This window comes from Ptiloglossa arizonensis, chromosome 3 (genome assembly GCF_051014685.1).
Source record: "Ptiloglossa arizonensis isolate GNS036 chromosome 3, iyPtiAriz1_principal, whole genome shotgun sequence".
NCBI classification, from domain to species: domain Eukaryota; kingdom Metazoa; phylum Arthropoda; class Insecta; order Hymenoptera; family Colletidae; genus Ptiloglossa; species Ptiloglossa arizonensis.
Genome location: NC_135050.1, coordinates 11525815 through 11539935, shown reverse-complemented (window position 1 = coordinate 11539935; position 14121 = coordinate 11525815). Strand labels below are relative to the sequence as shown.

Here is a 14121-nt window from a genome sequence, read left to right as displayed (position 1 = left end):
GATCATTTTCATTCGTTGCGATTTATATCGTTCAAGTTGTCCAGGGATTACCGAATACCACATTACTACGGCTCTAATACTATTTATGGAATACGATTGCTGTCCAACGAGAGAAGGGATCAAGAACTATACCTACCGACTTGTACATCGAATGAATTGCTTACCCGCTTACGGCGAATAAACCGCAAGCATGCTGTACGTAACACAACAGGTTCAAATCGTGGCTTGTGTGTCCAAACAAGACCCCTAGGCAGCTTAACATCTCGTGCGTGACTATGAAATTGTAATATTTATCTTCGTCCACGAAATAGTAGGCTGGATATACCAAAGCGCGACCTCGCGACTCGTTTAGAGGACGAATTATATCTAGGACGCGTGGTGCAGCTGGCAGAATGGAAAACATTAACGTAGCGAGAAACATACTCCCTGAAAAGAATAAGAGGAGTAATGGACACAGAGAGGTGAAAATATTTATATAACGCGAGATTATCCAAATGATATGCAAATGTAATTCGGGTCGAGACAGCTATAATAGTAGTCGCACCGGTAACACGGATACTGCTATAATCTCTGTTCCAATTTAAATTGAAATCAACGTGTACATTGGATCGATTAATTTATTTGTTCTATTCTAACGAATGTACTTAGATCTGTCTCGTTACCTGTGTACAATATTGATAAATATTTCCCCTTCGCGGCATACTTTGCCAAAATTGCTAATTCCTCTTTCGGTCTATCGGTCAGCCAGTCGGATAACAGATCGTCGCGAAGTTCCACTATCTATGTTTTCAAGAATGTTAGCCGTTGAAAATTCATTGAAATTTCTATCCTTTTCTCACCTTACGCAGGTGAATAAGGCAGTGTGCATACTTCATGGTAATTACGATCGCCAGACCTATATATATACATTCGTCTAGAACATTTTGAGTGTCGTTTTCTCTCAATATCTGCGCTAGCTGTGAAACGAAAACAAATCGAATTATTCATCGATACACGTACGTCACCGATCGAAATGTTCTCGGTGAGGAAGCGAATACGAGAAAACTATCCAAACATCGTTCAACCGAGAAAAAGAGCACGTAGTTCGAATATTTCTTCTTTCCTTTTTCAATTCGATTGTACCGAAAACTAGAGGAGATTCTTTACCGATTTCCCATATTCGATCCTACGGTATGCAGAAAAATTGCTCCCTCTTCCTTTTCGGAAGTAGGAACTCGTTGAACACAGGCAAAACGAAATCGACAATTTTCTTGTTCTTCGTTTGTTCTTTAAATCAACTGTACGTATACAAAAAGTGATTCTTTCCTTTTTTAACCTTATCCGCATTTTATCGCAACGTGAAACAGTTTCGAACGTACTTTATGCTTTTCGACGATACGGTACATCGAAAAATTGAAAAGATACCGATATCAAAATATTCCGAACACACTGTACCTGTACTACCCAGCTTGATAATACGACTATTAACGTAGAGCTTCGGAATACTATCTTCACGAGTACACTCTGATCTGACCATACTCCAAGGAATCGTCCAACGATCTCGTTGAGTAGCATGTATCGTCTTTGTATTGTGAGCTTGTCCATATTCGCACAGGCTTTGAACATGCGATCAAGTTGGTTGAATGTACAGCTCCCTCGTGTAGAAGCTGGTTAAGTAATTTTCTATCAATTTTGGTGGCGATACGGTGGTTCGCTTTCCGGCGCGACGCTACTACTCAATCGTCTACTAAATTATTCCGCTTGCAGCTGGGAAATTTCCATCGACACAGCTACCGGAACAATATAAAAATGGCGGCGCATCGTTTATTCAACGCGTTTGATGGATTCTACTTCAATCCGTAGATTCTCTTTTATGTAACTACCGCTAAGCGAAGCATTTTTTTTCGAATTATTTCCATTAGTTTAATGCTCCATTATGCTAGCCGTAACTGACCATAACTCGAGTAGACTATAAAACGAGATGTGTGATCGGTACAGGAACTAAAGTCCAACGCTGAGTAGTATGCGCATTGGCATTAGTTTCTCCGTTTTCGTGGTCTGAGAAGGTTGTCGTTGTTCGGTGTATCTAAATCGAAACGATTTTATTGGAACGTACGTTACCTCTGGTGTCCCTGCTTTGCATAAATTTCTCATTGGTCGAATAGAGATGTTACATAGCATTACAGATGGTGTTCAAATATAAATAGACAGTTCTCTAAAGTAATCACTGTCAGCTTGGTTTGAACGATCAATTTTAGACTCGTACGACGGTATTTTATAATCAACGATACAAGTTTCTAATTCGTTATGCTTGGAGGTAAAAACTGGTCATATTTTAGTAACGAAGAGTCGATTGTATAGATTTGTATAGTGAGTCCATCTCTATTTCTATGACTTGTAATTTAGGATCGTGTAAGAGGGAGGGGCAGCGGAGTAGAAAAAGAGGCTACTATGTACAAAATAGTCTTCGAAAAGCGAGGAGTTATTATGTTTTCAAGCAGTTTACTTTTCTAATCGATATTTACTAATAATTTATACTTTCGATTCAAATGCCGATGCATATCAGTTTGCGACAGTTCAAACAAGCTGTTTTTACTTTTCTATCATTTAATTTCCAGATTGTCAATTAACTGTGAAAATGTAGTTTCTGTACTATTTATTAATGCAGTTCGCCACGTACGAAACTGCAGACACACACACACACACACACATACACACATATATCGACGCGTAATTAACGATAATCGTACAGTGGTGGATCAACAGATGGACAACGTGTATCTTTTTCCTTTTTTTTTTTATTATTATTATTATACGTTTTCGTTGTTATAATTATAATAGAGCAAGATTACACAATGGTACTCTACAAGTTAGTTTTGATAAGAAATAAGGGCGTAAAAGGCTCGTGTCGTTCGATTTTCGAAAAAATTAAAAGACGTAGATGGTGTATCGAAATTGCTATCGGTTAAATCGGCAATACAATGTATGAAATGTACAAAGCAGGCACGACAGCGGCGCCCAGTTACCTGCCGCCTTACTACTACGCATTTTACATTTAAGGTTAATATTGTAATTAGAACGATAAACGGAAGACTCGTTTACACCGCGACATTGTCGCCGTGCGTCGCGACGAGGTCGCGTTGCAAACGATTTAAGGCGATTTAAGTACTAATAACGGTTTTGGCACTTAGATTTACCATTGCACTAATCATAAAATGGTACCGCTTCTTTCCCACAGGAGGAAATGCACCTCTCTGTTCCACGTACTGGGCACAGTAGTTCCGCGACGATGTAACAAAGGAAGAAGTCGTTTATTATGTATCGTTTCGCGCCATGATAACGTACGAAGTAAGCATTTCGCGAATTCGCGCGGCTCGTTCGAAACAAGGTGATCATTTTTCCGTTACGAGTGACAATTTTTAGCCGAAGAGTTCCTTGTGTGATCTGTGTGCACGATTTCGTCAGATGTATATACAGTGCATACTTTAGGTATAAAATTTATACGGAAAAAGTGATTATTCGACGGGATTTCGTCGATCGAATGTTGTACCCGTTTCATTACGAATACAATACTCGTAGCACGCTTTAATTATAAATCGTAGTTATCCCTTGCGTACGCGTAGTCAATGACTATACCTAAATTCTACCATAAAGTTGACTGCATTACGCTTCCTTTCTACTTTGGCATATCGACCGAAACAAAAATCTCGTCTACATATAGACGCCCGTGTCCAAAGGGACGAGTAATTAAAAAAGAAAGAACGGTGCGTGTTAAATTACCACTTTTTATACATCGTTCGCGAAGACTCGAGTTTTCCTTACGCTGCTTTCTCCTTATCTCTTCTTATTTTTCTTTCCATCTCTCTCTCTCCTCTTCTCTCTCTCTCTCCCTCGTTATTCTAAGTCGACGCTACAAAATTGGCAGTATTTGGGTTCGCGCAAAATATTCTCATCTCTCTCTCTCTTTCTCTCTCAATCTCTCTCGTTCGAGTAAGGCAATTGTCAGGCTATCGTACGTGAAGTATTGCTTTAGCAAATCACTTTAACACGGTAAAGCGATGCAAAACTGTCAACGGTACGATGCTGTGGTACCCGTTTATAGTCGATTTTCTAGGTTATGTTAATTTGAAACATAAGTGGGTCAGCGGAGGCACGATGACGTCTGACACGCTCGATGCATTGTTACGAAAAAGTAGTTATACGACTTTCAAAGAAGTATTCGAAACTTGCCAATGAAAAGTATACTGCTCGAAATAATCAAAGGATCGTCCGTTCCAATGACGTTATCGTCAACAGATCCGTGCATTTTCGAAATAACGCTACTCAAAATGGATACATATTGTTTACGGTGTTGTTTCTTCGCTCTAAACGAGATTTCAAATAGTCGGCTATTTTATTTCGCGTTTTCGATATTACATCGTTTTCGAACGACGTAATTTCACTTTAAGGGACAAGTTCGGAAGCGATAGTTTCGTATTTGAGATAACGAAAGAATATTTCAATTACACAGGAGTACGATTCTCGTGTCGCAACTCGTACACGGTCTCGAATCATCGTACACACGAAATGGAAAATTTTTTCCATCTCGATTTATTTCGTACACGAACCCTTTTGTCATCCATTTCAAACGGTCTTGTAAATTAACGAAACTGCGACTATCGAATAATGGATTTAGACATTTCGAAAACGGTTGGTACCAAACGTAATAGGAGTTACAGCTTTGGAGACCGATGAACAATTGTCTTCGCACACGATACTGTGACTATACTCGTAGTCCAAGAAATGGTTCACATTGTAACGAAAAATTCATGGGTTCTCGTAAATTGGACCACGTATTTCCGTCTACCATTCGTAGACCTTGTCCCCTGATTGTTCCGAGCAGTTTAGAAACGTCTCAACGAAACGTGTAACGCGTTCAAATAGAAATGGCCACGCAAAAAAAAAAACAAAACGGACGACGACTTGAACTCGAAGATCGCGGGCGAGCGTTCAGATGATCCTCGGGACCGAAACATTGCGTCAACAAAATGGGTTCGGTGCTCGAATGCGTTTCACCGTATTCTTGAACGTGCTCTAAACAACTAGAAATAAGCTAACAAATACTTTCTGTGGAATGGCTGCCTTTATTTATACAAAATACTATCGAACGCCTCGATCGCTCGAGCATATAGATGATCAATGGAAGCACAGCGCTCGATGATCGTTGGACGATCGCCGATGCTTTTCGAACGGAAGCGATTTCGACCGTAAGATCTGCCGGGATAAGGGACAACACGTGATAGCACGGTATGCGTGAGTACACAACGAATGTTTATTTATTGGTAACTGTTACAATGCTCTCTATATGCTGAAGCGTTACGGCGTTCGTCCGTTGCTAATCGACACGCGTCCCACGACCCGGGCATACGAGATATATCGATAAGTTCATCGTGCTAAAGTTCAAGCTGTTCACTGTACGAGACGCGTGTTCGTGAAACGCCGACGCGACGAGACAAACGTTTCTTTTTTATACGAGTCCGAAGTCGGTGTGCACGGTGACGTCGCAGTTGTTCGGTTTCTCGGCCGCCGCCATGTTCACCTCGACCAATGTGTCCACGCTGTTGATCGGGCAACCCTTGAGAATCTTCTGTGCCGCGAGGCTGGTGAACTGGACCTGCATGTCGCTCAGACTGGGATAGGTGTAAAGATCGCCCCGACTGACCGTTTTCTCGAGATTCGGTTCCGAGCCCTGCGGTGCTCTCTGCTGCTTCGTGGTCTCGAGGTTCTCGATGTAGACGTTGTTGAACGATCCACCGAAACCGTCGAACGACTTGGTCGGCGACGGTGGATTCGAAGCGATGTTGTTCTTCGAACCGGGACGCAACAGATTTCTGTAACTCAACGCGTCCTTCGACAACGACAGGCTCAACTTTCGCGAGTTGTTCATTGCGTCGTTGGTGTTCTTCATGCTGGAGAGCGCGGCGGCCGGATGCTCGTTCACCAACGAATTCTTGTCAATGTTGTTGGTCGATCCGTCGATCAGATGCGCCTGGCTGTTGTTCAGACGGTTCGTCAGCTTCAATTTGTTGGGGAGCTCCTCCTCGACCTTCGGTTTGTTCTCCTTGTCGGACTCGGACAACAGGTGGCCGGGTTTCGATTCCTTGGAACCGTAAAGCGACGAGGGCCGTTCCAGTTTACTCGACTTGTTCAGCTTGTCGTCGTCGAGCTTCGACTTGAACAACTTCTCCTCGTCCATCCGCGAGACCTTGTAGACCTTCTCGCCGATCAGCTCACGGTCCTGTTTCTCCTTGCAGTCCATCGTCTCCTTCTCGGCCACCTTGGTCTTCACCGTGCCGTTCTCGAAGGTGATCACGGACCTCATCGGTGAATTGTTCTGTTGCACGTAGATCTTGGTGCCCGGTGATCCGGAGATGGTGGTCGTGCTGGTTGCGTTCGAGGCCAACGTAACGCTGTTCTGTATCGCGCGTTGCTCCTGCGTCGGGCTGACCGGGGTCAAATTCGTGGACACCTGCAGCGTGATCGAGTTCTGTGCCTCCTGCAACGGTGACAGGGATCCCTGTTGCACCACCTTCAGCGGGGAGGATTTCACCGGTAGGGTGGCCGTTTTCAACGGCGACGACGACAATTTACTGCTGGAAATCGATTTCCCGCTGGAGTGAGACGAGTGACCGGACGACGTCTTTTGCAATACCTATTAAGACAACGAATCGTTTTTATCGTGCTCGCAAGGAACGTTCGCGAAGTGCTCCCTTGAACCGTTCGCGACGATACCGCGGGTTCGTAGAGCGCTCGAAGATAAACGACCGCTTCATTTACGGCCGAGATTGTTTACGTACGAGAGACGGAAGTTTCCGGCTTTCGATACCGTTCGAAACTACTTGGATACACGCGGACGCTTTTTCGATAATAAATTCTCCACGATTATCGGGAAGAAGAATCGATACGAGAGTCAGGAGATCGCTCAGTAACCCCCGAAAGTGACGATAGTTCGCGCGCACGCCTCGATGGTAAAAGTTCTCCGGGTAAGTTTTTCGTTTCGAGTACTTCGATAAGATCTTTCGGAGTCTATGCTTCGAGCCTTTCTCGGGCGTGGAATAAATTTCGACGCTGGTCCAAGGAAACGTGCACACCTACGTGCGTTCGCAAGTTCGATTCGCGCGTATACGAAGAACGTTTCAAACCGACGCGTCGAGTCTCGCTGACAAGTGACCCACTACGTTTCCGTCTTGCCCGACACTGCCGGTTCTTCCGTCACGTGGATACCCGCGTACGGAAGACTCGAAGCACGTGGTCCGAAAAGTTTTATCCAAACGTTCCAATCTATTTACGACGCGATCCTTCGACCTTTCTATTCACCGTTTACCCCGATTCTACAACACAGTGGGCACAATCACCGTATATTTTCCGTCGAAAACCATCGAGAGAATTTTTTGCGAAAATCGTCGCCGATTCGCGAGACTCGAGTCTCGTTTCTCAAACTCGAGTTGTCGAGGTCGAATGAAACACCAACAAAAAAAAGAAAAAAAGTACAAATCTCTCGCTTTCGGTCGCTCCGCGAACGTGCAAAGCTCGGTAAAAATCGGCAAGGGTCTGTTCGCGGATGTTCCTTGTTAGAATCATTCGCTACGGGGCAAGATTTATCAGAAGACTCGTTGCTCGAGTACCTTGTGTTGGGGCGATCCGTTCGATTTCGTACCGCTGCCAGTGGAATCGTGACTCGGTCGCCTCGAGTTCGATTGTCTCGTACTGGATCGGCCCAGAGTCGCTGTTTTCGCGGGGCTGGCGTTCGTGGTTCGAACGGAGCCGGAACTTCCGCCGCTTCTGCTCGGCGACGAGTTCGCCGAGTTCTTGCCGTTTTGCGTCTGATTCCGGCCTTGATACGATTCCTGGTTGGCGCTGGTCGGTAAAACGGACGCTCGGGACGTGCATCTGCTCAGACTGGAACACTTCGATCTGGGTAGGGTCGAACACGGCGATCGGTGTCGTCTGGAACTCCTCGGCGTCGAGTTCGCCAATAAACTAGAGGAATCGCCGCTGGCTTGACGTCGATGTCGCCTCGGCAAAGTGGCGGATCTCACGGAGCTCGAGTCGTCCCAAACTTGGAAACTGGCCTGCGATTGATCCAGTCCCTCCATCATCTGAAAGCGTTCCACGGTTACGCGAGTCTTCGCGAAACGCGAGATGCCCGGGGATCGATCGCGGTGTTCGCGTATTCGAATCCCTCGGACATCACGGAGAGAGACCGAGGATGTTACGATCTTCTACTTTTCCGAGGTAGAACGGCTCGAGGTAGAACTCACCGAGGGGCTAGCGGCTCTCGTTTGAGTGGCCACGCTGTGCAGATGAACGACACGCGGATTGAACCACTCGGTGGGAGGATACTGAGCGCTGAACGTGCCCATTAACGGTGCACCCTTCCTTCGTGTGCTGCGCCGGAACAGCCTCGAGAGTAGACCTATTTTCTCTGAAAAAATCCCGGAGAAACCTTGAGAAACGAGAAATAGCAACCCATGTTGCATTTTGCGTTACGAGAGATCGGGGATCGAGGAAGGGCTTGCCAGCTAAGGGTGACTAAGAAGCATCGTTTTTTTTTTGGACGTTCGGTCGGTGTCGTTGTTCCGTTTTCGTTGGAAGCTGGGCTACCGAAACGACCGGAGTTTTTATCGCGCGGAAGAACGAACGGGACGGGACTCGGTGAAAGCACCGTTAAACCGATTACGTTTACTCGTCGCGGATAAAGACAATTAGGCGTTCGAGGGAAAGTTTCGTTGACCGAAAGTCGTCGCGTGCCTCCTACCAGCGATCGATGAAGCGTTCCTGTTCGTTCGTGGAATTCTTCACGGACACCCGCACACTGTGGCAAATATACAAACACTTCGAGGTAAAATTCGTTACTTTTAAATTACTCTATTTTCGATCCCACTGATACTTCTTCTTAAAGAAAATAAAAGGAATTGTACGAATGTAGAAAATATATACAAAAGAATATATAAATTCGGATAAAAAGTTAATTATCCTTTATGTAACGAAAATCTATTTTACTTTTTGATAGTATACTAGGTAGAGTTTGTAACAGTATACCAATTTATAGCAATAAAACTGATAGAATTCTTAAGGTAGAATATAAAAGAAGAATGTAAAAGTGTAAAAATCAAAAGATACTGTTTGTAATTTTTGCTTTGCAGGTTGGGTCGAATACGAGAGCGATTGGAAATTCCGTTGGAAGGACGCACCATCGCTGTGAGAACCGAATCTATTCATAGGTGTATGCGGTAGCGATAGTATGTGAAAATAAACGTTGGGCAATGGATGCGAGGAAAGCGATAGACGAGAAGCGACGATCGATACGAACGATCGGTTCGTTTGTTTCGTAACGTGGGTTTTTTGTTTCAAATTTTCAAAATACGAAATACACGGCCACGTTACGACGAGATTCGAATTCGTCGAACGTTATGTAGGATTTTTCGATTTTCGTTCGATCCCTCGGACAAAAGTCAGCGGCAGTGTATCGTCCTGTCCCGACAGGCGATTCTCGCGGTGTGCACGCGAAACGATTCGGTTTCTTGGGTGTCCATCACCCACGTTACGCGCGAACGGAACGTCGACGAAACAGACTACGGGCGAGCGTCAGCTGCACGAGAAAAGCAGTCACGGTTAAAGCGATCACCCATCACCAAAACAATCCCTTCCCCGACTCGACTCACTGGTTGGGCTATGAGGTGCGCTGTCGGTGCTCGCGTACTCCGCGCTCGACGAGGTGTCGCTTCTTTCCGGCCTTCGTGGCAGAGATCGCGAACTTCCGCTTCTGTGCAAGCGTCTGGCCGAACCCCAGAGCCGAAGAGAGTGTCGCCTCTCGAGGCGACCCGGCATCGATCGACATCTCGCGAACAGAACCTTGTCGTTGGGATTACCTGAAAAGTGAAAATCGATTCATCGTGTTAGATCGTTGCCGAGTATCTGTAACTGTGACGAGTGCACTCTTATCGAAACACTTCGATCGTCGCGCAACGAGCGCGTTTGTCACTTCGTCGAGGAGACTTCTATTCACCGATCTTGCGATCGAAAATATTTCCAAATCCGACTTTCTTTGAAACGATCTGCTCTTTTCTGTTCAAATTGTTCGCGGAGTATCTATCGCATTGTTTTCACTCAGCCTGGGTTAGGTCGCATTTTTTCGTTATCGAAAGGTGACCAATCTTACGCGTTGTAAAATTCGTTAAACCGATATATCTACACAGTTTTACCAACGCATTTGTCTATATTTTCGTGAAGTTGGGTACGGCTGGAAAATATTGGCCAACTTTCTCCGTGAAAGAATCCAGCCGTACCCGAGTTCACGGCACTTGACGCATCGTGGACCCACGCGCGATACAAGAATCGTGGCGATTGGTGCCGAGAAAAACGGATTCCGTGTGGAAAGGACGCGAGTTGATGGATCGCGAAAGGACTTTTATCGTTTCGTGTACTCTGTCAAGGAGCGACAAAGGGATTGCGTTTCTCGAGTGTATCGAAGGGACAAGGACGGGAAAAAGTGACGCGAAAATCGAAGGGAAAGTTTCCGTGTTAGCGGGTAACGACGCGATTATAATTCCTTTACCTTCGCAGAAGGAAAGTAACGACGAGAAAGACAACGTGGTTTCATCGCGAAAAGAACGCCAGTGTATGGCCAGCTGTCGCAACACAGTTTCCTCGAACGAGCTTCCTGTGCAACGTCTCGTTGCAGATTTTTTGCAAGACGAATCTTTGTAGACGTTTCGTAACGAGGAAATTCATTTTCATTGGCTCTGGTACGCTCCCTTTCAAACGTAACGTTCTTCCACGAATAGTACGAGGAAATTGGAAGTTGGTCGAGTCGAATCAGGTTCGATGAAAACGAATCGGCGCAACGATACACTTTAGAATACCTCGAGGGTTCAACTGCAACGCATTAGAATACTCCGAGCGTTCAATTACGGCACATTGAAATACCCTGGGAATTCACCTACAGCCTATTCGAAGAATCTTGGGTATCGATGGAGAAATGTTCCGTGAATACCGTAAGATTTCAAGTACTATGGACCATCGAACGCTTTAACGTTTACCACGTACACGAGTTATCGTATCGATCGCGTTGCATTCCTAATTGTTTTACATTTCCTCGTTATCGTCGTATAAATAGCGTCCACAATAGTGAAATAGTTTGTGTAACAGTTCTTCACAAACGAGAGCCATGATCGCCTTTGTATTGATTTTATCGTATCCAGATCTCCGAAAAACGTCACAGAGTACAAAGACACGTATTCAGCGATAACAAAATCAGGATGGGAAGTTCCTCTTCACCTTGTCTGTTCTCTGGATGCTGCATCTTCGGGATATTGCACATTTAAATAGAGAAGCAATTTCGAAAGATGCAACACGGTTGGAGAAAACAGTGCTTCGAATATTACAACGAAGCGAAAAAATGGATGGACGATTGCCTCGCATTCGAGTTGCCTGCATTTTCCGGACGTGGAATTCAGTTTCGTGGAAACTAAGGAAGGGTGTTCCGATCGAGATAAGATACTGTAATCGTGATATTTAAATAAATATTTATTTAACCGATCTAAATTACGAAATACTCGAATCCATGCACAATTGTTTCTTTCTTATATCGTGTCACAGGGTTTCGTTAATCTTCTATTTCTTTGAAACGCGCTACGTGACCTGTATCTAAATGAAACCCATTTTTACCGAATGTATTAGGTCATCCCATAAGTAATGTCGTTTCTTGACGGTGATTTTCGGTGAAAAAAACGAATACTTACATTTATTTTCAACCATCGATATGCCTCAATGCTTATTAACTTTCAACGCCTCAGGATTGAACGCTGTTGGTCGACCGAATCTCTTTCGACAGAAGGTCGAAATCACCTTTTCGAAATTTGGAAAACCATCTATGACACTTTCTAAAATTCAGTGCACGTTCACCGTACACTTCGCAAATGTTTCTAACCTTATCCGTAGTTGTGCTACTTTTTTCAAATTCGTATAGCATACAATGCCGCAAATGAAGTTCGCAGACGCTCGTTTGAAAATTTTTTTAACTGCATCGAACGTAACCGATATACCATTGAGAGAGCACTCTTTGACTACATAGAAAGAAGTTTCTATAAAGATTCAAGTGTTCGTTTAAAGTAGGATAAGAGACGACGTTACTTATGGGATGACCTAATAATTCGGTAACTTCCGAAGAGAGCATCCGAGATAAATGTACGCGAATACGTAGCACGGTGCAGATAGGAGAGCATGGAAATGTTAGTCCGGAAATCGGGAATGATTTACGATCGAATCGTTCGCGAAATTTGACGTCTCGATTCCGGAACGACTGTTAATTCTCATGACGGTCGGTTCACGGAGCCGCGAGCTCCCATCGTCGTTCTCAAAAAGTGGAACACCCTCGTCCCTGATTTTCATCGCGGTACACAGCCAGAGGCGGTGGCGACGACCGAGTGGGTTACCAGCGTGAGAATCACTCGAGAACCGAGTAAGAGAAAAGTAGGAAGATTATATACGTGGCCCCCCACGTGATCCCGACAGCGTGTGTAACGGTAGACAATGTCGTGACCAATAGCTAATATATCGGCCGTGCTAAACGCTTTCCAGGGATCGCCGAGTTGGCACGGACTGTTCCCTTCTGCTGTGTGTACCGATGCTCGCGTGTACGTCCTCCGTACAAGTCTTGACGTGTGTAAGAGGCGAACCGTGCAAGGTGGCTGAAGGTGTTTCCGTGTCAATGCGCCAGAAAATTCCAGTTTGCGCGCGACTCCGAAACTTTGACCGGCGAGCGTGCATTTAGGCTGCGCGTGCAACGACACACGATGTACGAGCCTCGTGCGCCCATCAATGGCGCGGCTAACAATGTAGCATCGTTGCACGCAACGTTGTAACGTTCAACCGTGTGTAACGACGAGCCCGTAACTCTTGGACGTGGGTCTGGAACCGTTTCGATTACTCGAAACCAGAATCTCACGATGGTCTCGAACGTCTTGGAAAATCTCGGTACGAAGTACTCGAACGTTCGGTTAGTTTCGGACGATCGTGACTTTCACGGTGCACTTCGATGAATGACCATGTATCGGAACGTATGGACAACGATTACGTTCCTCTCGTACGGTATCGAGAGGATAACTTCGCGTTACCTCTCGGAAAATCTCGATCGAATCGAATATTGTCAATATCGATCGATCAACCGTACCGAGATCGAGTTTACGAGAAAATAATTCTGGTAATAAAGCGCTTCGGTGATCACGGAGGTTAAGAAATGAACACTCGGCGATACCTTGGGAGAACCTCGACACCGTCGAAGGTCTCGATCGTTCTGTCGGTTCCGTCGGGTTAACCAAACCGTGATTAGGTTTACGAGCGGCACGGTGGTAATAAAACGTTATCGAGCAACCAATGTCGCGATGTACCGTTTAAACGTACGAACACCTCCATGGATCAACCGCGCCCAACGTTACGTATCGCGTATCGTTTCTCAAGCTTGCGTCTGTATCGGTCGTCTCGCGGTAAAAACTCGATAGCTCCTCGGGAAGTTTTAACGCCCGGAGAGCCACGGATCTCGAATAACGTATTATTGAATTGTCCGAACGTTTTCGAGCCGTAGATTCGAACGCCCATCGCTAGGCCGCGTGACGAAACCGCGCTGATACCGCGCCCCGGTATATGGAAACGTTATTGTTGGTACAATGCCGTAATCGCGTTGACCATATCCGGCACCAGGATACTCGATAAAGAAACCGTCGTGTTTTCTTTGTATGGGAAACGATACGTGTGTCCTTATCCCTCCCTTTGCTCGCCATTTGAATTTCTAATTCCGAAGTGGCAGCGACGGAAGGGGGGGCATATAAATTCGAAGCCAGGGACGACGGCCACTCTAAATACCGAGATAAGGCGGGGCAATTTAAATCGAATTGCGACAATTTTTCGATCCGATCCGCCGGCTGGAATGCACGGTCTTCCGGCGCGGGCTGCGTGGCTGCCAAGGACGACGACAACATAAACGCACCGGACTCGTCCATCGAGTTCGAGAGAAAAAGGTACCGTGGAGCGCGCAGCTTAGCGAACTATCCACCACCGTGGACACTCGAACGTGAACGATTCCCAAACACGTGCCGGACGAGT

General features: G+C 45.5%; 1 protein-coding gene across 3 annotated transcripts in view; it reads right to left on the bottom strand.

The window, feature by feature from the left end:
* Positions 1 to 2479: 2479 nt before the first annotated feature.
* The window catches only part of Knockout (Stork-head domain-containing protein knockout), a 171560-nt gene continuing 159918 nt past the window's right edge, over positions 2480 to 14121 (bottom strand). For 2 of the 3 annotated variants that reach the window (XM_076306015.1, XM_076306016.1), the window contains exons 5-8: positions 9684 to 9890; positions 8280 to 8464; positions 7644 to 8117; positions 2480 to 6670 (exon numbers count right to left, since the gene is read on the bottom strand). In XM_076306015.1, the coding sequence (XP_076162130.1) occupies positions 5486 to 6670; positions 7644 to 8117; positions 8280 to 8464; positions 9684 to 9890 (2051 nt within the window). In that variant the 3' untranslated portion in view covers positions 2480 to 5485. The remainder of the gene's footprint in view (positions 6671 to 7643; positions 8118 to 8279; positions 8465 to 9683; positions 9891 to 14121) is intronic. The other variant, XM_076306017.1, reaches the window with a different exon arrangement.